Source organism: Lissotriton helveticus, chromosome 11, assembly GCF_964261635.1.
Source record: "Lissotriton helveticus chromosome 11, aLisHel1.1, whole genome shotgun sequence".
In the NCBI taxonomy this organism is placed as follows: Eukaryota; Metazoa; Chordata; class Amphibia; order Caudata; family Salamandridae; genus Lissotriton; species Lissotriton helveticus.
In genome coordinates this window covers 782,827,767-782,853,766 of record NC_136072.1, presented here as the reverse complement: position 1 = coordinate 782,853,766, position 26,000 = coordinate 782,827,767, and the positions used below count along the sequence as shown (strand labels likewise).

The 26,000-nt window shown below is 46.9% G+C and overlaps 1 protein-coding gene across 2 annotated transcripts in view; it reads right to left on the bottom strand.

The window, feature by feature from the left end:
* The window catches only part of TIA1 (TIA1 cytotoxic granule associated RNA binding protein), a 229,701-nt gene extending 205,459 nt beyond the window's left edge, over positions 1 to 24,242 (bottom strand). Inside the window, exon 1 of one of the 2 annotated variants that reach the window (XM_078666720.1) lies at positions 23,956 to 24,242. In XM_078666720.1, the coding sequence (XP_078522846.1) occupies positions 23,956 to 23,984 (29 nt within the window). In that variant the 5' untranslated portion in view covers positions 23,985 to 24,242. The remainder of the gene's footprint in view (positions 1 to 23,955) is intronic. The other variant, XM_078666719.1, reaches the window with a different exon arrangement.
* Positions 24,243 to 26,000: the final 1,758 nt, after the last annotated feature.

Below are 26,000 nucleotides of genomic sequence, written 5' to 3'. Positions count from 1 at the left end.
TATATGCAATCACTATGCCCTGGGAACCGGGGGAGGAGAGATGGCACAACATAAGGCCCTCCTATGCCTCCTTGCTCTCGGTTCCCTCTCAACTCAGCAGCTATCACTCCTAACACCGATGGCACTGATGAAGGGCACTACGCTGTCTTCCCTAAACGCACAAGGCATCAAGAAGGGAGTGAGCACTCCCTTCAGAATCTTGGTGACTATCTTGGATATCTCCCTCTCTAATCACATGCATGTGGTATTGATATGGGGTGCCGCCGCCTCATCCAGCAGAAGTTCGCCGTGCTGGTGATTACCTCCGAGGCTCCTTCAGGGAAATGCAGCGGTCGATGAGATTTTTAGAGGCATTAGTGAATATTTTTAACTGAACGCCATGCCTGATACCCCACGGCATACCCTCTGGGATGGCATTAAAGCTACCATTAGGAAACAATCACAACGACAGCTATTCCAAGAGGGAGGAAAGCTTGGTGGATGGGGAACCTGGCGGCAGCAAAAGCTCTGGAAAGCCAGGACCAGATCACTCCTACTCGGCATAATAAAAGGCAATTACCTATGCTCCATGATCAAATGAGGTCTGATAGAACCAATAGAGGAGAACCTTTCCTTTTAGCTCTGAAGCAGAAATTTTATGAGGGAGGTAACAAAGTGGGCATCTTGATAGCACGGAGGCTTAGACAAGCACAGGCCAGAGCTCATATTGCCAAAGTTGAGAGACGAGAGGTGGCCGGTTTCTGAACGGGACAATCAGGCATTTTATGAGTATTACAAAAACAATGGAGGAGTGTCCACTCAAACAGAGAAAAAGGTTTCTCTGGACATGGGCTAATGTGCTCAATTCAGCACAATGTGCCCAGGCTACTGGCCACAACTGCGGAAGAACATTCCGGCAGGTCTTTGGAGATGGAAGGTCCTTCCCATCTCTTGGTTGGGCCATATAAAGGGTGTGAAAATTAACTTCCTCCCACGGGCCCTCTACCTCTTCCAAACCCTACCAACTCTGATTCCCCAGGAAGATATCCTTAGTCTAAAAACAGAACGTCTTCTCCTTCATTTGGAAAGGAAAGCGCCTGCAGATCTCCAACTCTTCTCATGTTGCTGCAAGACCGGGGAGGTCTGGCATGCCCTAACCTCCTCTGATATTATTGATTGGCTCACCATCGCTATATCTCCGAATGGGTGGTTTGAGAGCGTAAGACCACTAGTTCCATATGGATTGGGCAGTCAACCTTTGTGGGAGCTAGCCTGATTGCACAGACATGCTCGACCGTGCAGTGCCTACTGGGCTAACCCCACCAAAACAGTACGTGACTTATGGGACACGGTGGCAACTCGAAGTGTGTTCACTATCTTCCCACCCCCAGCACGTCTAAAAAAAAAAAATGTAATCCTAATTTTACCCCTGTGCTCATACACCATTCCTTTCCTAGTTGGGAGGCAGAGAACATCACACGCAAGATGACCTTTTTGCAGGTCTCCCTATGAAGTCTTTTGAACAATACAAGGCTGATTAGCACCGCTCTGAAATATACGGACTGCAATAATGTCAATTGCGACATTGGGCACTATACCCCTCCAATTACCTAGGCGTAAATCAGGCCCAACACCCCTTTTGAGCAGTTGGTGAAGGCTTTGATGGCTCCAGGAGGCCAATATAAAACACAACACACACAGCAGCATTCTACACCACCCCATGCACGCTTCCCTATGAAATGTCATTGAAACTACCACTACCGAGGGTGTGAGAAGTTGTCCTGGTATATGATGTCCACTAATTAAAGTGGGCACCTTGCACCAGTCCAAACAACCCTTGTGGTGATTAAGAGGTTAAAGATAACCTTAGAAAGCTATCCAAGTGGTAGCTGCGGAGAGAAGCCTTCAGGCTTAGTCTTGGAGGAATCTTCAGCAGCTTGTTTTACCAGAATGCAACCTTAATGTATTGGTTAAATGAAAGGAGAACCACACAGTAGTTATAAAAATATCTATTTATTATTATAACACACCATAAATACCTCACAGTATCTGCTACATGCCGATAAACACAAAGCACAATACTGTAGCACAGAAACAAACATAATTAGCACTGATACACAGTGGGCTCCAGGGGGAGACCAAACCATATACTAATAGTGTTATAAGAAACCACGACTCAAGTCAAGACAATGTCTAGAGGTTATAGAATCGCTGGGACCCCAAGGAACCACCAAAGAGGAGTAAGTAGGGACCCCCAAGGAGGACAGGTGCTGTGCGAGAACACAACAGTGTGCTACGTACAATTCAATGGGAGAGTCGCGGTTGAAGTTTTAGTATTTAAGGACCCTTCCCAGTGGATTGCGAAAAAAACTATTTAGAACATAGATGGTTTGAGAGCCTCCCCACCCGTGGATACCCAAGTACCAGAGTCACCTATCCCAGGGAAGCAGGGTGCATAGGGTCGAGGTGGTGTCGGAAACCGCCATCATTCTCAGTGGGAGTGGTCAAAGAAATGCCACTGCTGGAAAGAAGAAAAGTGTCCGGTGGAATCCACAGATGGATTCTTGAAGGAAGGTACCTGAAAGCAGAGGGGACCCACGGGCCGATGGCACAGGAGTCACAAGGGGACCTCTAGCAGTTTCACAAAGTAACAGCTTGCAGGGCACAGAGTGCGAAGAGTCCTTTGTACGAAATGTGAGCAGAGGTTGGGGCTATCAAAAGCCCAATGCACTTAGTTGGGGAACACCAACAAGCATGTGCAATTGCAAAAGTATGCGGTGCACAGAGGTTCGGGTTATGGGGTTCTCACGAGGAACATAGGAACCCACCTCCTGTGCTGCTGGAGCATTCGGAGTCCGCAGGAGCTCAGGATCAGCAGACTGGTCAGTTGCGTTACGATGCCTGCGAATGCAGGGGAGTGACTCCTTCACCCCAAGGGAGATACTTCAGATGTACTTGATGCGCCACAGGTCCTGCACGGAGCCTGTATGGTGCAAGGGCACAGACAATGCTTTGGACGGAGAGGGAGACTAAGTTGGGCGCAGTCAAAGTCCAGCGAAGTACAGTGGTTTCTTAATTAGAATCTTGCCCACGTCGAATCTAGGGTCCTACAGCCAGGTAAGCCCTTCTGTACCCACTGGAGAGTGTTGGAAAGATTATGGGGACCCTCCCCGGGGGGGGGGGGGGGGGGTCAGGACAGTGGGGAGGATACTCCCATGTCCTTTCATAGTTTCGCCCCAGAGCAGGAGCCTCTAGCTCCCAGATCCGATTCGAACTGGACTATGCACAGGGACACCAAATGTGCCCCAGATGAAGACTTTCAGGCACTTTGGAAGTGCACCCACCCAGCTCCAATACACTAAATCCTGTCTGGGAGGTGGTAACACCTCCCTGTGACAGGATGCCTATTGTCCTGCCTTCCCCCGCTTGAGCTTGGCTGAGCAGCAGGAGGGCAGAAATGTGTCGCTGGTTGGCAGCCTGGGTTGAGAAGGCTGGTACCGGAAAGACCAGTGACCCCACAAAGCTTGCTTCTGTAGGGTGGAATCATACCTCCCACACTGGTTACCGGTGTGGAGGTATGATTCTAAGGTGTTTGATACCAAACAACATGTTTTGTGCACCCGTTTTGAGATAGCATTTTACGCGAGCATATAATGCACCTCTACGTGAGCATATAATGCACCTCTACCTATATGTCTGGCTGTGTCACAGACAACCCGGGAGAATGTTCTCCAAAGGCTGCAGAGGGGCTCTGCTCATGCAGGGGCACCCTCTCACATAAAACCCAGCACCCTGCCTTCAGGATGGTCAAGGCCTGCTATAGGGGTGACATAGGTTTTAAGTGTAGTGACCTATAGATATAGTAAACCTATAGCTAACGTAAGTGGTACAAGCCCCAGCTTACATAGGCTGCAATGGCAGGAATGTAGTTCCATTTTGCATGGCTTCTCTTGGGTGGCATAATACATTCTTCAGCCCATGGGAGGCCTCTGGGGTACCTATGCCCTAGGTACATGTGTAGCATATACTAGGGACTTACAAGGGTACCCCAGATTCCAATCTGGAGTGTACCCAAGTACATGCATAACATTTTATGGCGAAAGCACAGATTGGGATCCTGATTAGCAGGATCACAGTCATACTAGTCAAAAACAGTGTAACATCAAGCAAAAAGAGGGAGTAACCATAAGAAGCAGATCCAAATTTCCTACAGAAGGCATCTCCCCTAAGCAATGGGACACCCTTTGGTGTGACATACCCATACTCTTCAGGAGACAGCCTACAAGCTCATGTACCAATGGTATCATACCCGGCCCGCCTTAACACCATGTTCCCCGCTGCATCTACCCTCTGCTGGAGCTGCAGTCTGGAGAAAGGGGACTTTTGCGACATATTGTGGTTATGTACCCTCATTACTACAAAGAATTACTAGGTCATACCAAAGCTACCATAGGGTATCAATTTCCAGCTTCCTGCCCTGTGCTCACTTTTTTTTTTTATAACCATTTTTATTTGCATTTTGTTATAGCTTAACAATACAATCATGTCAGTAGCAGTACCTCCCTCACCCGCCACCCCGGGATCACAGCCCAGTTCGACGCAGACGGCTTCCAAATTAAAAGGACCTCAAGGCCATCACTCCCCCGTGTCGTCGACTTTCTAACTATCCTACAATCCCCTTGTAACCCACTATGTGTCCCCCGCCTTTGCCCCATTACAACCCCACATCCAGGCCGTGGTATTGTCGCCATTTCCCCCACACCTTGCGAAACTTCCTAGGGCATCCCCTTGTTTTATATGCGACTCTCTCAGCCGCTTATACAAGTCCAATCCTCTTCTCCACTCTTCTAGCGTCGGTATCTCCGGTGCACCCCAGTGTTTCGCTATGTCCCTTTTGGCCACCACCAATGCCAGCACCAGAAAGGTCAATAAAGGACGTGTCCGATCTACATCATTTGTCATGCCCAATAGGGCCAGCTTAGGGTCAATTTGAATTTGGCTCTCCATAACTGCAGTTAGTTCCGTAAAAATGTCTGTCCAGAATCCCTGTATTAGACTGCATGTCCACAGAACATGGAAAAAGTCCCCCATGGGGTCCTGGCATCTTAAACACCTTGCATCGTCTACCCTCCCCATCTTCTGGAGCCGCACCCTGTCAAAGTAAATTCTATGCAGAATATTAAATTGGATGAGGCGATGTCGGGATTTAACGGCCACCTCTCTAGGATGTGTTAACACCAGCTCCCAGTCAATGTCCTCCATGCCACCCACGTCCGTCTCCCACTGCTGTCTAAGCTTGGCCAGATTTCCTAGCATGTTATTTGTGAGGGTTTTATACGTTAGGGAGACCGCCTTTTGCTGAATGTGCTCCTGTAGGAGCCTACCTTCGAGTGGGGCAAAGTCCACCAGTTCTGCAGTCCTGATATTTTGGGCCCCCCAGGCGTGTTTGAGTCTTGTGTACTTGTAACGCTGTGTGGGATGTAGTCCGAATTCTGATGTCAGTGTCGCAAACGATTTCAGTTCGCCCGTGGCAACAATATCCCCTAGGGTAGAAATTCCTATGTCATCCCACCGTTGGTATCCCGTCAGCTTGTGCAATTCCGCCAGCCACGTGCAATGCCAGATCGGCGTCTGTCTCGTGGGCTTCCTATCCCAACCTGTGCGTTTCATTGCCGCATTCCATGCATGTAGTGATTTCTGTTGCCGGTAGGAGTCGTCTCCGGCCAGTCCCCCCATATAGATAAGAGAGTATGTGTCGGGGTGCTAACCTGTGGCGCTCTAACGGGTAAGAGGGATGGTCGGCTGGCGCATGCAACCAGTCATTGATCGGGGCCAGGTGTTCCGCCCAGTAATAAGCCTCCAGATTCGGGAGTGAGATCCCCCTGCTATATTGGTGCCTTTGCAGCGTGGTCAGCGCAACTCTAGGCTGTTTGCCCAACCAGAGGAAGGCCCGTAGATCCGCATGTATTCTGGTGAAAACTTTTGGGGGCAGCAGATAGTACTCATTTTGTAAGGCGTACAAGTACTTGGGGAGGATGATCATCTTGTACATAGCCACGCGGCCCAAAAGAGTGAGCGGGAGCAGCCTCCAGCAATCCATATCTACTATTGAGTTCACCATGATGCGTTCTAGGTTTCGTTGATACGCTATGTGGCTATCGAGGGTAAGATACACCCGAGGTATTGAAAGCCTTCAGTTGTCGTCAATAACCTTCTTGGGAGGTCCGGCCAGGCGTCCCGCCCCGTGGGGTCGTATAGAACCGATTAGTGCCAATTTATTTGGTAGCCAGCATAACTACCATACTGCTCCAGTTCAAGGAACAACTCCGGGATCGACGTCTCCGGCGATGTGACCTACAGAAGAACGTCGTCTGCGTATAGCGAAATTTTTTCCTCGATCAGGTCTCCCTCACTCATTCTAAAACCCCTAATGCCTGTGTTTTGGCGAATCCTAGCCGCCAAGATCTCGATAGTTAGGGCAAACAAAAGAGGGGACAGTGGGCAGCCTTGTCTGGTCCCTCTGTGCACCTGGAATTCACGCGACAAGACACCATTCACCCGTACTCTGGCGCTCGGCGTACAAAAGCCGCACCCATTGCCGGAACTTTGGCCCGAAACCGACTTTCTGTAGCACCCCTTCAAGGAACGGCCAATGAACTGCATAAAAAGGCTTTTTCCACGTCGAGGGACAGGAACCAGTGTGGGTCCTCTCAGTCCCAGACCTCCTGCAGCCAGTTGTGTGCGCGCCGGAGGTTCATTCTAGTGGCCCTGTCCAGGAAGGATCCCGTCTGGTCCAAATGGATCAGACGGGATATCACCGAGCGGAGCCGCAGCGCCAGGATAGTTGCTAGTAGTTTCGTTTCAGTGTTCAATAACGAGATGGGGCGGTAGGACGCGCAGTCCTCCTGCGGTTTACCCTCCTTAAAGATTGGGATTATGGTTGCCATGACCAGGTCTGGGGGGAGCCTCCCTTCCTGCAGGGCACCCTCATATAATCCCTTCAAGTGTCTCGCTAAGAGGTCCGCGGTACGTTTAAAGAATTCCGCTGGGAAACCGTTGGGTCCCGGCGTTTTCCCCCGGTTGCAGTCTGGCCAGGGACTCAAAGATGTCATCTAGAGTAATATCAGAGTCCAGGGCGTTAACGTCATCAGCGGACAGAGTCGGCAGTTCGGTTTGGTCCATATAGTGTATGGCCTCGTCACAAGTCCCTAAGTTCCTAGCTCCATAAAAGCTTTCATAGTGGTCCGCGAACGCCTCTGCGATGCGTGCATCCGATCTGAGAATCACGCCCTGAGGGGCCCTGATCTGCTCCACCCACCTCTCTGCGCGCTCCTTTTTACTGAGCCATGCCAATAGTTTACCTGATTTGTCCCCTACGTCATACAGGCGACGGAGGGTGGCCAAGGCTTTGGTTTTCGCCTCCCCAGTCACTTGTTCCCGGTACTGCGTCTGCCTATCCGTCAGTCTCCTAAGGGCTACTGGATCCCTTGAAGTCTGGTACCCCCTTTCCAGGGCTAGTATGTCCTGTTCTATCAGGTCAGTGGAGCTTTCTTCGTTCCTCCGCCAGTCTACTTTTAGCCCTATCTCTCATAACCGCCTTCAATGCTTCCCAAAATATCACTTTCGAGGCGACCGTGCCCTCGTTTTCGGCAATATAGACTTTTACGTCAGCTCTCAGGACGTTCGGATTCTGCAGGTCCCAAGCCGTCAGACGCAACAGTCGTGTTTCACCTTGACGTTTCCCGCCCACTTTGACCAGCAATGGTGAGTGATCCGACACGCCTCTCGCTTTATATTTTGCTACATCCTGCACTGTCAGGTATTGTCTAGACAAAGATATAATCCAACCTCGAGAATACCTTATGGGCGCCCGAGAAGTATGAATAAACCGCCAGTTGTGGATGCAGCCACCTCCAGACGTCAGTAAGACCCAGGTTAACCGACCATTGGGACAGGGGAGTCTGGGTCCCTTCTCTGTGTGACGTACCTGTTCTGTGTTACATTCAAAACGTCATTGAAGTCCGCCCCAACAATCTGTATAGTGTCAGCCGTTTCTAGTATTATATCTGCTACCTTTTTCAATGTGAGTGCCTGGAGTTTCGGGGGGGCATAGACCGAGATTATGGTGTAAGTGCGCCTGTTCCACGTCCCCTTGATACCCACGTATATTCCCTGGGGGTCCGTCCACGACTGGGTTATAGTAAATGGAACGGTCTTTTTTAGAATGATGGCCACCCCTCTAGAATCTGTTGTATAACCCGCATGCGCTAGGAGCTTAAAGCGACCCCTGGCTAGGAAGGCCTTTGAGGTGAGTTTCCTGTAACAATGCGATGTCTGGGCCTAAGCGTTTAAGGTAGGAATTGACCAGCCCCCTCTTGATCCTGTTACCCAGGCCATTGACATCCCAGGACAGGACGCTAAGCCCTCCTCTGCCTTCCCCATGTGTCTTGTGATCACCTATCATACTGTGGGGCCTTTGTGTTCAAGCAGTCAGTCTCCCGGTAGGAGGCAGCTTGTGGAGTCTCACGGTGTGAACTGCTAGTCTCATGATTGTTTCTCTCGTACAAACAGAAATTCCACCCACCCTCTCCCATGTCCAACCCCCAACCGGACAGCAATCCCCAACTTCTGTTGAACCCCTCCCCTCCCCCACCCCACCTCCCACCCCTTCCAGTCCCATCTCCTCACAAGGAAGAACCGGTAAGAGGAGAAGGCGTGTTGCCCTCCCGATTTCCCACCCTATATTCTGTTCTAACCAATTCTCCCTTAGAGTTGCAACACTGCTTTCCCTGAGCAAACACAGTTAACCTGTAAAGTCTCGTGAAGTGGCTAAGTACAGAACCAGGACGGAAAAAAAGTGAAGATATAAAGGGGCGTGTCAACTTGCGTGTTCCCCGGTGACGAACTGCAGATAATAGAATAAGTTCCACCATCGTCTACGAGCGAGAGTCTTGAGTGTCAGGTTCAGGGACACTGCTTCGCCCTGAATCATCTTGCTCCATGTCTCGGATCGCCGTTACCAACGGGTGAATCGAGCGCGACCCCACTTCTTCCCCACCAGAAGTCCGATTCCCAATCTCGTCCTCATCGCCTTCCGATCGAGCTTTGCTCCGCAGACAGTCGTATCTGGATCCCACCTGGGCGTAACCTCTCGGTGATGCCGATCGCCCATGTCGTGCGCCTCCTGAACAGTGTCCCTGGTAGGGTGTAGCTGGGGTTTGTCTCCTTGCCTGCCGGGACTTCAATCTCTGTGCTTTCGGTACTTCCCATCGGGATCCGTGCAGCGGTGACTTGTCCATCCTTTCGCGACAAGTGGGCTCTCTGTGGTGGAGTATAGGGCGTTCCTCCAACCATTGCCAGGCTTCCTCTGGGTGGGTGAAGAAAAGTGACTTCTCTTTGTAGATGACCTTTAACTTTGCTGGGAATAGGAGCATGTAAGAGATATGAAGTTCCCGCAATTTCGTCTCCACAGCGTCAAAGGAGCGGCGCTGCTTCTGGACCTCTTGGCTATAGTCTGGAAAAATCATAATGGTCGCATTTTCCAGTCGGATATCTCCCATTTTTCCAGCAGGATCAAGTCCCGATCTGCGAAGTTAAGGAACCTTGCGATTTACCGGTCTGGGTCTCGCACCCTCCGGCGGCCTTACCAGGAGGGCCCTGTGCACCCTTTCGATGATGAAGCAGGACGAGACCCGCACCGTCAGGAAGGTTTTGGTTAGCCAGGCGTGGAGGAATGCTGCCATATTTGTTCCTTCAATTCCCTCTCTAAATCCTACGAAGCACAGGTTATTGCGTCTCGCCCTATTTTCGGCATCGTCCACCTTCCACATCAGTTGGCGATGGAATGCTTTGAGTTCCGCCATGTTCTTCCTCAGGGTTGTGATCGAATCTTCGGCCTCACCCAAACGTGTCTCCGCTGTTGTCACCCTGTCGATAAGTTCCGGAAGTCTTGCCTCAGCAGTGTTACTTCGGAGCCCACCTCGCCGATCTTAACTTCTAGAGCCACTCTGGATGCCTGGATGTTGGCTCGTGACACCTGTATGGCTTCCATCAGGAGATCAGTGTCCGACCGTGTTCCAGAAGTGGTGTGGAGGGTGTCCACTGCGTGTTTAGGGGCGGCAAAGTTGTCCATTGGCCCTTGCCTAGCGGACTTGAGGAGCACGTCTTTCTTCCCCATGTTTTACAATGTCTACTTTAAGCCCGTGGGCCACGCGCGTTCCCCTCAGTCTCTTACTATCTGGCCGGAGTCAGATGCCAATGTCTTTCGGTGTCCGGTGCAACGTATTGCAGTTCCACTTCCTTACGATAAAGACGTTGTGAAGCCTTTCGTTGGTTTCCCGCTCCTCGAGGGCCAGGGTCGATTGGCCAGCCGAAAGCAGGGCCCAGGTCACGCTGCCATGTCCGCCACTATATAGGGCTGCAGGTCGCAGCAGCCGCAACTCCCAGTGCCCTTCTCCGCCTCCCCACTGGTGTCTGGAGTGCTCCCTCACTGCGCCCCTGATCCCGACAGTGCTAGAGGACCCTCCCAAGGAGGGGGAAGGGCTCCCTATTAAGAGAGGTGGTTGTCGGGGCCTCACGGGGGCGATTTCCTTATGTGTAGGCGGAGGGCCAGGTCAGTGGGTACAATCTCCGCCTCAGTCTGGGGTCCGAAGGGGTCTCGGTGCTGCTGGGTCGATACACCGCAATGGGGACCAGTGTAGTGGCAGGAGCACTTTCGGGCTCTATTTTTCAATCGCGGACGCCATCTTGGTAAAGTTGTCGTCCCTTCGGGAAAGTCCAGGCGGTCTCCCGGGGCCCTGTCTCCGTCCTCTCTTCGACCCGCTGTTCTCCACCGTTGCGCCTCGCGCTCTCACCTCTCAGCCCGGCCGTATTGCGCAGGAAAGCCTCTGTACCGGCCCTACCGCCTCTCCACCATTGCGGGCGCCATGTTGGTGCAGTATGCCGGTCTCACCGGAGCCCGCCGATGCCTCACCAGAGCCTCTGGAAATTGCGCCGCACCACCCGGGGGCACCTTCGCCAGGGCTCTCGTCGCTGTGGACTGCTTCTCGGCCCGGAAACCCGGTGACAGTGCCATTCTCGGGGTTCTTGTTTTGCGGCCGCCATCTTACCGCCGTCAGGCCTTCCGAGTCGGCACGAGCAATTCAGTATTTAGCCGGCACACAGCCTGCAAGAGCAACGTAGGTGGCCTGTGGGGGGTCTGAGTGCTTCCAGACGTCCCTCTCGCGAATTTGGTGGCTCTGGGGGAATTAGAAAAGCGGATTCAGGTGCAGCTCCGAAGAGTCACTTCTTATCGAGCCATGCTGCTGGCCACGCCCCCGCCCTGTGGTCATTCTTAAAGGTGTGGCCTCTTGCCTTAGATGCGATGACACACGTTGGACATTAGTTATATGCTACATGCAGCGAGATAGCTTGTTATGAGGACTTGGAAAAAACCTACTGCTCCTTCCCTTGCCCAGTGGTTCACTCGTATGAAGGGTGATGGCGATGGAACAACTTTCTCATTCTCACACACACCAAACATGTTCCAAAAGATCTATCGCCCCATGATCCAGTACCCGACGTGGTTGGAGTTTACCTGCTTCATCCCACCAAGGGTGCGGGCGTTAGTTATTTCACAGAACCCCTTTGTGACTCTGCTCCTGGTAGCTAGTCCTTAGTTTGCCTTTTTTTAAAGTATCACATTGGTATACAACCTTTACCACTACCTACCTTTACCACGCAACTTTTACAATGCAGGACCCTTTACCACGCATACCATTACAACGCAGGTATTTACAACGCAGATACCTTTACAACGCATACCATTACAACGTAAGTATTGGTAAGTATATTATTTAAAATATTTTAGGTTTGGGTTTTGGGTAAATGGGTATTTTTAGGGTTCAGGGTCAGTTTTCAGTTTTTGGGTAAAGGGGTATTTTTAGGGTTCAGGGTCAGTTTTCAGTTTTGGGTAAAGGGGTATTTTTAGGGTTCAGGGTCAGTTTTCAGTTTTTGGGGTACAGGGGTATTTTTAGGGTTCAGGGTCAGTTTTCAGTTTTTGGGTAAAGGGGTATTTTTAGGGTTCAGGGTCAGTTTTCAGTTTTGGGTAAAGGGGTATTTTTAGGGTTCAGGGTCAGTTTTCAGTTTTTGGGTAAAGGGGTATTTTTAGGGTTCAGGGTCAGTTTTCAGTTTTTGGGGTACAGGGGTATTTTTAGGGTTCAGGGCTGGGTTTGGGTTTTGGGGTACAGGGGTATTTTTAGGTTTCAGGGCTGGGTTTGGGGTACAGGGGTATTAACATATATATTTAAAAATTAATAAATAAATATTAATATAAATAATTAAAATATTAAATATTAAAATAATGATTTATTAATTTAAAAAAATATTATTAATAATTACATTATTTTACCATATTATTTACTTACCTATACTTACGTTGTAATGGTATGCGTTGTAATAGTACCTGCGTTGTAGTGTATTGCGTTGTAAAGGTATTCGTGGTAAAGGGTCCTGCGTTGTAAAAAATGCGTGGTAATGGTCTGCGTGGTAAAAGAACGCGTGGTAACGTCATATATCCATCACATTAACTGCTCGTGAGACACAGTCACTTTCTCAACTGTGCCAAAAGACTTCAACCAGGAGTTGTCTTTTGCTTTACTATGGTTTCGCTTCTGTATTGTGTGACATGACATATTGTGGATCAGCTCTGTGGTTGTGTAGACCTGCACACCTTGTTAATCAAGTTACAGAAAAAACTTTTCAATGTTGAGTCAATGCTATGAACAAAATTGGCGTGCTGCCTCACTTAATGGTGCTGCCCCAACCCCTGTAATATAAACGCTCTGTCGAGACCTGGGAAACACCCAGGTCTGTGAGGCGCTCTGCCTGGTCCCTGTGGTTTCAAACTCTTTGAAACCTCAGGGACCAGGCAGAGCGCCTCACATATTGTGGATCAGCCCATAGTGCTATCTGATGCAAGTGCGATTTCCTGCTCCACTGCAATCTATTGTTGAGGTATGCTTGTCTGACTTTCATGTTGCCTTTTGTTGTATCATTTCTTATGATAAAAACTTATAAATAAAAAGACTGAGCAACACCAAAAAATAAACAAGCATTTACAATGCAATGGTTTCGCCTTTGGAAAAGTTAGAGCTATTGGCATTGTAAATGACAAAATTTGTATTTATGTGTTGGTTTTGAAAACAGATAAATAAATGGCAGTGTCATTTACATTGCCATTAGCTTAATCTCGGCAGTCACTCTGCACTCCCTAGCATTCTGCAGTCACTGCACTCCCTACTACAACACACATTGAAGGTAGAAAGCTTGGCCGGATCACAAGTATTTCTGCTTTACTGGAGGACAGACCATCAGCCGTTGTGCAGTGCAGAGGGGCATCATTTGCTCCCTCCGTGACTGCACTGTCCGCATGAAGATGCTGGTGGACTCACAGCCTAGTGCCACCTGGCTCAGAGTCCCTGTTCCTCACTGAGCAGGGACTAAAGTTCAGTTAACAAAAACAGCACCCTCCATATCCACAGTCCAAAAGGTGAAACACCCGGCCACAGCACCGCGCACCACTTGCAGCAGGCTTGTTTACACCACTAGTCTTCCTGCTTCTGGTGCTGAGAAACACTGTTTGCTCCAAGGTTGGGCCACGACCTGCGCAGGCCAAAGAAGAGGGCTCTCCATGATCAGGCCACAGTCGAACATACATGTTTAAGGATTAGGGCACTGGTACAGAGGTCTGGTTAGCAAGCCGCACTGCACTTTTGAAGTCGAAAAACCAGCAGCATCTGTCCAAAATTTTGGGACTAACCTTACAAAATGAGGCATTTCCTTGCAATAGCCAACTCCAACAACATGTTGAGTTTCTCCAACATCACCCCTGGCAGTAAAGGCCCTCATCAACTCAAAACAAGATACCAGCTGCTTCTTAAATTAAGTCTACGAAATCACTGAATGTATACAAGAGGTACAAAATGGATAACCAAGACTGATTTTTGGCTAAGGAATATAACCTATTGCACCCAATTTCAGAAGCCTACACTGCCTCCCAGTAAACGACTAAATCACATTCAAGATTCTAAGCCAAAGTTTCAAATGCAGTGAAGGCACAGTTCTCAACCCCAAATACGGGTTAGAAAAAACAAACAAAAAAAATCAATACACTCCTGTGCCCACTCGAGGCTCAGCAGAAGAGCATCTCCCTGTGACCTCTAGAACCAGAGGCGCGCACTGGACGTCTGAAACAACCTACCCAAAGCAATCCAGACAGACATCGGCTCTAACCCCGCTAAAGCATCCGGCATGTATACTGGCAATCGGTAATGTAAATAAGTATGCCACGCAACTGCCAGACCCCAGACAGCAAGGCCCCGGCCACCGCACGCACAATCCTACCCAAACGCATGTATGCTGTACTGTACACACAGCACAACCGTCTGGCACTATTCACAAGTAACCCCTCTTGCAGGAGTATAGATTTCCACATTTAAGCACCTGAAAGCAAGGCAGCTCTGCAATGTACACAATAAAGAAAAAAAAATGTTTACGGAACTACGTCAAACTCCTGCACACCATCCCAAAAAAATGAAGCTGCTAAACATTGCTGCAAACTGCTCCGTTCCGCTTGCGGATTTTCGGTAAATTCGCAATCCGCGAACTTGCCGAAAATTCGTAAAATCCGTGCGAAGCGGATTTTTTGCTTGGTCGCACTTGCCAACTAGTATACTATACAATTTCGTGGGAGTAAACACTTGCGAACACGTAGATGCGGCGGGCAGCGACAATCTCGCAATTACGAGATTGCAAAATTTGCAATTTCGCACAAGAAATCCACCAGCAGGCAGCATAAACCTTGAAAATTATGATTTTTATCAGAATAACTCCTCAGGTTGACATTTGCCTGCACTTTTTCTTTGCAAGGAGTCCATTTGGGGGGGGGGGGGGGGGGGGGGGGGGAGTCAGGAAGTGCCCCACAGTCTCCAACTTCCTGTTCCTGTCCAGCAGGCTCCTCCCAGTGCTTTCTTCATGTGCTGGTCACTTTGATTTGGATCTTGACCTGGAAGGATTACTTTTTGTGGATACTGCTGGATATTTGGATTTTTGCAAAACTGAAGCACTCAGCAGGTGCAAAAGTTCAATCTTACCATTAGTAACCATTCCCTCTAGTGCTTCCTGAGGGGCCCCTTCAGAGTTCAGTTGCCTACTTGCAACTATTCTATGACCCTGCTCTGACCCTCACAGCAGGCTCAGAGAATAGCTACAAGTAGGCCACAAAGGTCCTGTGAAAAAAACGTGCACTGCAACAGAAAGCAAATTACAGATAAGGAAGCAGGTGCCAGCCAGACTGGAAGTTTAAATTCAGTGACACATTAATCAACCCCAAATTAATTCATGTCAGTTGAAGCAGGGCAGGTGTGCTTGCTTTTTTTCACCCCCATAATCTACAGTGATAAACCAACCAGAGGGTGGCAGTGATGTACCAGAGGGTGGCATGGGTGTACCAGAGGGTGGCAGTGGTGAAACAAAGGGTGCTGTGAACCTGTGATGATGAACCAGACGTAGAAACATAGTCGCGGCCGTTGCGAGCCGACAAGTAAGTTCGCAATTGCTAACTGGTACACAACCCTCGCGAACTGGCAGAAACCCTTGCGAACACAAAAAAAAAAAATACGCAAGAGTTCGAGGATTGCGAATCCATAAATACAGAAGTTTGCGGATTGCCAATTCGCAAAATCCGATATATATATATAAATAAATAAATAAATAAATAAATAAATAAAACCTACTGGCGGTCGCCAGTAGATAGTTAGGATCGTTTTCCATAGGAAAACCTTAACATTCTATTGGGAATAACTTTGGCGCCGAATGAGGGATCTGCCTGTAATTTTCCTTAACTTTGCCTCGCTCCGCTCCTTCCCTGAAAGTTTCGGGGGATCCGTCAAGCGGGGGCCGAGATAAAAGGGGGGTCCCAAAACGTGTTTTCCCCATGTTAATTTCCATAGGGCGGTTGGACTCACTTTTAGCCCCAACGGCTGAATGGATTTCCACCAAACTTGGCAAAATTGTAGGGACTGTTACCCCGATGTGCCTTTGCTATGTCTCAAGATATATGCTCCAGTGGTTTTTATGAAAATTAACTTTGAAAAAATATATATTGGGCTATATATATATATTAGAGCCCAAATGTAGCCCAAAGACGCCCACCAGAGACAAAAAAAAACCAAATGTAGCCCAAATATCAGCCAGATGTAGCCCAACTATATTTTGCCATAGAAATTATGATTAGTGCTGAAGAAAGAAAAATGAGGGCACATTTTGAGTGGCTTCTCAAATCCTCTTATATTTCATTAAAAAAATTCTGATATGCAGTCTCCCAAGATGGCCACCAGAGACAAAAGAGCTCAAATGTAGCCCAAATATCAGCCAGATGTAGCCCAACTATAGCCCAATGACAGAATGTCCCAGAGTGTTCTAAAGAACAACTAGAACGCTAACAGTCTTACTTATGACAAAAGAATGGCACACCTGAAGTCATCTTGATTGGAATAAAGTGGTAACACTTAATACATTTAATTTGAAAAGGAACAAAATGAGGGGTTTCATTTTGCCATAGAAATATTATATATATATATATATATATATATATATATATATATATATATATATATATATATATATATTCACTGAAAAAACCATAGGTTACACACCAGTTATAGTTAGGTGGAAATTTTACTCGCATAAAACCATTGAAAATTCCCACGTTATAGTTAGTTGGACTCACTAATAACTTGCGCGTGCAATGCACTGCTGATGACGTCACATATTACATCACTCATGACATGGTCAGTGACATCACTCATGACATCACTGCGAGTCCAACTAACTATAACGTGGGAATTTCAATGGTTTTATGCGAGTAAAATTTCCACCTAACTATAACTGGTGTGAAACCTATGGTTTTTTCAGTGAATATATATATATACACACCATATGGAGGAGAGAACCAACACAGGATAAAGGGAAAGGTGGAGAGTAGGAGGGCACATGGACTAGACACAAACGTGGCACTGTTGAGGTGAAGCACGAAGGAGAGAGCAATATGGTGGAGGTACAAAATAGTGAGCACAACAGGGTGTGTGTGGAAAGCAGTGCACAATCGAGACCTCTGAACACGTGCACCCTCACGGAATGCGCAACAAATAAAAGTGCATCTAAAGCAAGCAGTGGCAGTACACAAGTGATTCGCCCATGTTCCAAGAGAGGGACAAACAAGAAGAGGAACCAAAGCCCACACAAGCTGACAAATTAGAAGTAAGCAAACAAAAGAGACAAAGTTAAACAATGGTAAGCAGTGGAGTGCTCAGTGTCCACTGTAAACTGAGAATAGGTGTTTTCGCCAACAGACATCTAGAACGGTCTGGTAGACAAGACCTAAAAGGTAGTTCCCTGAATTTGAGCAGCGTACGGATACAAGTCACCCAGTCAAAATAATGGTAAAGAAGGTTTTCTCCCAGGATAGCCCAACACAAGAAGCAAAAGGAAAGCCACTGAATAAGAATCAAGCACGAGAAACAAGCAAGCCAACCAATGGTAAGCAAGGGCCTAAGCCCTCTTAAGTGTCGGTATGGTCCTCTAGAGGTCTTTGGACAACAATCAGCTAAAACAAGGTAAAAGGGTTCTTTAGGCAAGACAAAAAAAAGAGCAGAGGTGGTTAACAACTGCTACAAAACTATGCTCAGTTCCTTATGACAAACACCAGACGGTACCAGGGTGAGGATGAAGTGGAATGTAACAGACTAAGATTAATACTTGTTAGAAGCAATATGGGACCAGATTTCATGAGAGACTGATTGTATCACGAAAGATGCTGAAGACTCACAAGAAAACAAGTGAGAACAGCAGTTGGGGGGGGGGGGGTCATTTAAACATTATTTCTGGATGTCTTTACAGACAAGGGAGGTTGGGAAGATGAAATAGATTGTTAAGAAAGCACAAAAGAAATAGGAGAACCAAGAGTTTATTTCATGCGGTTTCTTGTTAACAGGAAAAGAGGAGGCAGTGGAGCACAAAAGATTTATGACCTGTTTTATTGCGTTTTTTAATTAAAATATATTCAATTTATTCTATAAATGCTCTGGCTTCTGAAAATTCTATATTGTTGATTTAAATGAAAGGAAAACACACACACCAGAACATTAAATGCAAGATTGGTTAGGAAACGAATCCTGAAAACTCCCAATATCCAGTCTACTAACTTCAATATCCCTTGATTTGGATATGAAAAGTATTACAATTACGGCTGCCATAAAACGCCTTCATTTATTGGCAACAATATAGGTATACACAGCTGCTAAAACACCACTGATTTAAAAGCGTTGGGTTGCGTTTCAAACCTTCCATGGTTCCACTGTAACTAGCTAGAAGAATATATTGACTCACCAGGCAAGAACCAACCATGATCATCATTTTTTAAAAAGCATATAGTGTAAAACAGTCAGGTGGACATATGAGCTGTCAACAATCCACTGGTTATGAAGGACATGCCATAGCCAACAAACCTTTCTTCAATGGGACACAGCCTCTTCTGTTGGCCTCTTCACGTATAGAGCAGATTGTAAATGTTGTTCTCCCGTAACTCCATAAGAAAATCTTGGATTTGGTAGTATTCGTTTGAAAATAAATTTCTCACTTTGAAATCTGCACATCAGTCATGTCAGACCATATACATAGGGGAGACGGGGGCTAGGGTCCCAGTAATGTGGCAGTTGCCACTAGTACCAGTCCTGTGACTTTGCGAACTGAGCCAAGAACAACCACTTCTGCATTTGATTCTACGAAACCAAGGGAAGCAGTCATATATGCTTCTTGGTAGGAAGAGCTAAAAAGAAACTACATGCATGCGCCCCTTACATAAATCACTGCTCCAGGACTCTATACTGAAAAAAAACACTAATCACCAGGGTCAAAACACATCACCATTTCTGTCAAGGAAAACATACGCCCAAATGGCCCTACACACAAGATGATTATGATCTCTCAACCAATCTGAAAATTAAGGCTACAGGCCCAGAGAATTATATTTGGTCCATCCATTTGGAGTAGGAAATAAGAGACTGGCGAAAATATTTACACTGTATCCAGACATTTGTCCTCTCAAAAATTGCAGATTATATATATATGATTTTATAATATCTGCTTTAGTGTTCACCAGCAATTCTTTACTCACTTCATAATCACTGGCTGAGGATTTAATCTCTTCTTGAGTGAATATATTGAAGTGTACACTGTATGTATACAGTTTATACGTAATCCCTGTACTGATTAAATGGGAATACTTGCACAAATTTTAAGAGGATTGTGATTTGTCACGCCGCACAACAGATTCAAGTATTCATTACTTAAACTACTGCAACAGGATATTCTGAAGCAGCCAATTTCCGGTGCACAGCCTTGATCGGACCACACTATTTGGGCATATTTTCAGATTGAATGACTCCTGATTATTCTGGCTGCGGCTGTCCGCTTGGTTGATTCTCAGCAGTGGTTGGGCTTGGATTTTGCAGTTTCTTCTGTGCCACTCATATTAGTGTCCCCTGATATATGGGGTCCAATAGCATACTTGCACTCAACCCACTCTAACCACATAGGCCCAGCACTTAACCTACTGACTATCTAAGCCTTCCTTTGCTGCATCTTGTTAAGCCCATTCGAAATATGGATGGATGTGGGTGCAGACACTGATATGCTAGATAATTCTAGGTCACAGAAAAGGGTGGATGACTGGCTGGAGGTGTCACAATAGCAAGTAACTTCAACTCAATGGATTCCCTTGTGGCATGAACAAGGACCCACTCTTGATTGATGTCTGGTAGCCAGCCAGGCAACTAAGACACTAGTCTGCAACAATACACCCTGCAAAACTGGGGGCAGATTGAAAGTGAAATCCTGCTACATTCTCACGCCCAATACTGTTTTTTTAAAAATATTTTTGGGCCCTAACTGGGCTAGTGCCTTGCTTACAAGAGCCATACTTTTCATCACTTTCACCACACTCAATATTCTGGCTGCAACTGAGTAGCCTCAACTGTCTGCTGTTCAATATGTGCTTTGTGAGTAGGCCACAGATCTTCGTGCCCTGCATCACCTGCCATACTCCACATATGTTGCTTTCACACGCGACAAGCCAATTCAAAGAAATATATACTGGATAAATATCACCAACAGTTAAGCAACCGCAAGAAAACAAACAAGCGTACTGGCAGTTGTGGCACCATTACACCGCACAGGACTATCGTGTATTTTGAAAAAGGGATGCACACAATCTGAGGAACGACTGCCATCAAACCTCCTATACAGTAATAAATTTTGTCACAGAGGGACGGCAACCCCAGAGTCCAATAATGTGTCTTATTTGAACATCCAAAACTAAACCAGTCATCAATAATTTTGAATGGTTGTACGAATGTGTGGATATTTTGTGTGTGTTTGAATGTAATGGTTTATGTATGGGTTTAACCGCTTCCGTGCGGCGCGTTAGCCGCGCCCTGTGCTGGACATTCCAGAACAGGGCGCGGTCGTGACGGAACCGTTCCGTCATCAGCACAGCTCAGCCGTAACTGATGACGGAACGGTTCCGTCACCAGCATCAAAGGGGTTAATTGTTCCAATAGGTGAGTGGCGTACAATATAATATGTGAGGAATGATTTATCGGTTCCAATACAGCGGTGAACATAAAGAAAGGACTATAGATGCAAGTGATTTTCAATTGAAAGCACCATTTGGATAATTTTCTTCAATGCTGCCGGTCTACTGAGCAAATTAGTGGAGATTATCTAAATAGCAATGGATTTGGACAAATGGTGGAATATTTGGAGGGATTAGAAGGCACTGTAAAATCCGATTTTCATTGGAAAGTACAATTTAGATAATTATCGGTGATATTGCCGGTCTAATGAAGGAATCTGTGGAGATTATCTAAAGAGCAATGGCTTTGGATGGAGGAATATCTGGAGCGATTACAAGCAGTGGTCTATGTACAGTTAACGTGTCCCAATATGGCTACGACGGGCGGTATAGCAGTAGAGGCTGTTTGAAATACGAAGACCCTTGTTTGAGAACGAACTGACTAAATAAAAATATGGGTTATAACGGTGATATGGTATAGTCAAGATGTATTTAATAAAATAGGAAAGAGTGTGTTTTTACTAAGATTTGGAGCCAGGAAAGTTAACAAGTTTCAAGTTCAAGTTTAGCATTTGTATAGCGCACTACTCACCCAGAGGGTCTCAAGGCGCTTGAGGGAGGGGGGTACTTTACTTATCGAATATCCAAGTTTTTAGTTGTTTTTTGAAGGAGAGGTGGTTCTGTGTAAGGCGGAGGTGGGTGGGGAGAGAATTCCAGGTTTTGGCCGCTAGGTGGGAGAAGGATCTTCCCCCCGTGGTGGATCTATGGATGCGTGGAATTGCGGCGAGGGCTTGATTGGACGATCGTAGTTGGCGGGTGGGGGTGTAAAAGGACAGGTAATGTGCGGTTTAGGAAAAGTCATACTCAAAGATTGCATAAGAGAAGTGAATGTTAAACCGGTGAATCGAGGAAAGGGTAATTGTGCCCTGCGTGGAGGACTTGTGTGTACATAAGGCACTGTTGGAGAAATATGTATCACAATGTAGCAGCTCCCAGTGGGGTGTCGCTAGTGCAGTTTTAGTTTGCGAGTGCAGGCATCTCACAAAAAGTCCTCGCCCTCTAAAAACTTGGTTTGATAGAGGCGGGCATACACCTGACGACAGGGATGCACTTCTAAACTAAGTGGGGGCCCATGGGGAAAGGTAGCGAGTTAAAAGGCCATTAAAGATGTCAGCTTAAATGTAATAGTGCTGGCATCAATATGGTAGTTTAAAACAAGGTGATCGGTGTAATGGGGATATTATTGTCCCCCCCCACCGCTGTCAATGAGGTCAACATGTTTCTGCCTGAAGGCCCAGTTCGGTCTGTGGCATTCATCAGGACCGTGATAAACAAAACGGGCTCCACTCTTACCACGCTATGGTGAGAGGATATCTACTCAGTGGGGTGATGTCGATCACACTCCACCGTGATATGGCTAAATTCTTAAGCCCAATAATGAGGACAAATTTGCCCCATAGGAGGGTTCTGGAAGTAGGCCCCCTTGGGTCAGAATGTGACTTGACGTGATCTCCGCCTCTATGCCTAGCTCAGTGCACCTCCAGTGCACTGAGCTAGAATGCCGCGGACCCAACTTTTTGTAAGAGCGATGTACTATTGATATATATTGGTTCAACTAAAAATTGAGGCCATTATATCAGTCAGAGTTGGACTGAGTTGAGAGTGTGTGGATATTTGCTGTATCTCACTCTACCACACAAATTACTTTAAAGAACACATGGTGCCTCACTTAGGAAAAAAAATTCACACGTGCCAAGACTATTCCAATACATGCCCATTACTCACTTTGCCACAGAGTCTAAGCTGCACCTCGCCTAGCTATGAGGCTGAAATGGCTGAACTCTATATTTGGTTGCTTCTTTTGCCATTTGGAGAGTTATGGCAGACAGCTTGCGCTGAGTCCATCTGGAGTGGACAAGAAAACATGGACTTGAATGTGAATCTGACAGACTTCAGTGGATAGGAAATAAGAATTCTTTCAGTCAATCGCCATTTGTTGTATTTTCAGCAGCAGGTGCATCAATTCAATTCAGGATGGTCTTCCCACTGATAGGGCAGATTGTATGGTGCGGGCTCATGGCATGATCTACAACTGGATCGCATCCGTTTGCTCCCACTGGCTAATCCGATATGTGGTTTGAATGAGAATGCTTATTATGGCATATTTAAACACCTGGAACAATCAAGGGCTTGAACAACTGGCATTGCGCAGGTAACATTAAATTGAAGCCCAAGAGAGACTGTGTCAATATCATATTACTGCAAGGCACAAGTTCAAGCAGCTCTGGCACAGAAATGGCTAGGGGGGTGGGTGGGGTCTTCAGATGATTTTCTTTGTTCACTACTAGCCCTATAATCAACACCTTCCTGACACATAAGATAAAGGCTTCTTTAGCGAGGATCAGATGATAAAGGTCAATCGATGCATGCTGCAGAGTGAGTTGGAAAAGGCAGAATTGTCTCTATTGATATACCGAAGTGGGATTCTACCAACTATTTTTGAAACAGCGCCCATTGCACAAATCAGTCTCGTGGACACGGGAGTTATTTCGGGAGGGTGTCTACAACAAGTCTCTAGACAAATCTGGCTGCACTTCCCGTTCTCTTTCCCTACAGTGGGAATGGCGATTTAGATTATGGAACTATAGCTGGAACAGTGATAGTTAATAAGTAGTCCCAGGAGACGCTGTGGGTATTCTTTGCGCATTCGAGCTCACTTAAGACAAAAAATGTGTAGAAAAGCCTGCCGTGTACTACTACCCCATAAGAAACAAGGAAACGATAACTCCCAAAGTATCCAAAATGGGGCAAGATAAAATAAATGTTGTAGACCCAGTGAATTTTCATGCTATAGCATCAGGCAAGTAAAACGCACCGACACTGGCTGACATGAAAGCAACCTACGCATGCCTCCGAAATGTAACAAATCAATTTAAAGAAAAGCATTTCATATGTGTCGTTTTGAATGGATCTTTAAAATTGGCTATCCGTCAAATCCTGGGGGTGGGGGTACAGCAAAACAAATAGTACACGTAAGAAATACGGATCAGGGTTACTACCTTTGAGTTATATGGGTAACATACGTGTCAGACCGCTGACTTCAGGGCCAGTGTGGCCTTTTGAGAGTGCGGTATTCGGCATCGGTGGTGTTCACTGCCTCAATTTACGTTGAGGTTTTTTACTCGTCGTCGGATGAGGCTATAACTAAACTTAAAAGCGGACGTTTCTTGCTCCCGGGGAACAGCGACGCGCACCAGGGCCTCTATTCTTGACTGTGAGAGGTGGGGGTGGCAGAGGATACTCACAGGGTCTTGGGCAGCTCGTCGTCCATCATGGCGGGGTGGCTGAGGGGAACTGCCCGGGCGTGAGGTGAGGAGTCGGTAACGTGTCCCCGAAACTCCCACAGGCCTTGACTTCGGCCCCAGCGGCGTTGAGGTGAGGCGGCGGCAGATACTGTAGGCCGCGGCGCTTCTCCAAGACAATGAGCGGCGCTCGCGCTCCCCTCACACACACACAGGCGAGACACAGAGAGAAGGGGGGGTGGGGGGCAACCGTCACAAGATGGCGGGCAGGGGAGGAAGGAGACCACGCATGCGTGCGCCGTGGGTCGGAAACAGGCATCCAAGAGCGTCACGTCATGGGCTGCGCAGAACACCTTATAATTGCGTCTCTGCCAGCGCCATCATGGAGTTAGGCAAAACGTCATATCTTAATGTAGATGGCTCGTCCGCTTTGCGAAAGTGACAAAAATAAGAATCCCTGAAGTTCTTCGCATGTGAAACGTTCGATGTTGCAGCCACACTTTTGCAAATCTTCTATCCGCCGTAGAAGGAACTCCAGTTCTGACCGTGCGTGCTACTGAAAAGTTAGTTGTGGCTACTAGAAAGAGGCCCCTTTTTGGATTCGCTGTAACTAGCTCCTGGATATCACTGGAGCACAGTTTTTGTAGCCGTGGGTGTTTCCCTTTCAATTTATTGATTTTATGCCGTGTTAGGACAATTGGTGAAAATGAACTGAAACATTCCTACAAGTCCTGGAATACACAGATTAGTCTGATTGTTACGGATTGGGTTTTAAGTATTTTCAGAACATGGAGTCTTCGATAAGAACAACCCCCAATCTCCGTTGTCATCGTTACTTTGTGCCTGGCTTTAAGCTGGCCGCCGTTTGGGACTCCTTTTCCTGTTCTACTTTAAGACATTTACCTACTCAAGGCGGCAGGCTGAGGGACGTGGCGCCCTGCACACGCCAGCTGAATGTGCGGATCGCGTGTAAATTAAATAAATTACGAAGTCAAGGAATAGTGATTAATAGTGGAGTGTTTCTGTTGCCCCCCACCTCCCCGAAAATGTCCATTTCGAATTTCAGCGAGACAATCGTGGTTGTAAATTGCATGCTGACTCTTTGCGATGGATCTTTTAATGTTGCATGAAACCTATGTTCTAATAGATAGCATCATAAAATCTCTAGTTATAGAAGACTGCAGAACTACCTGTTTAATGAATCCATACTAATATTATAAAGAGAGAGCCCAAACCTTTGAGGCGGGTAATCTCAGTAACCAATACAGCGTTGGAAAGGGCAGTTGCAGCAGAAGGACATAGGTTATGCAGACAGCCACCATATTTTTTTGCAGAGTTTTATATAGCGCAAACTTGACCCAAACTGAATTTATTTATTTTATTTTTATTTGTGCATTTTTATATAGCGCGGACTTTACCAGAAGGTGTCAGAGCGCTTCACAATAGGAACAGAACTGATACATGAGAACATTACAAGTGAACAAAATACAAAAGCAAATGTTACATTAAATGAAGCAATAATGACAATCGTGAGCCAACAAAATACAAGAGGTAGCAAACGGTGCATTACAAAAGTGACAATCGTGAACCAACAAAATACAAGAGGTAGCAAACGGTGCATTACAGGAGGAAAAAGTGACGTGTGCAGGTTACAAAAGCGTACAAAGTAAACAGAGGTATAATACTGCAATATATGTAGGGCCCTCAAGCACAAGAACACACGTTACAAAGGCCATGGTGGCACTTGTGCAGGTATCGAAAATAAACAAATGTAAGAGGTAGAAAACAGTGTGTTACAAGAGAAAGTGACGGGTGCATGTTACACACGAGTACCAAACACAGGTAGAAAGATAATACCGCAATAAATGTCAGACTCTCAAACCACAAGAACACACTGGGAAGACACTTCCATAGTCATGTACAGTAGATTTTTCTATAATGGAAGGGCTTCCTTCAGATAATAGAGAGGGCATGGATTACATTTGGAAGTGTCTTTGAAGGAGGAGAACTTTGAGGTTAGTTTTGAAGGCCTGGGAGGAGGTGGTGGT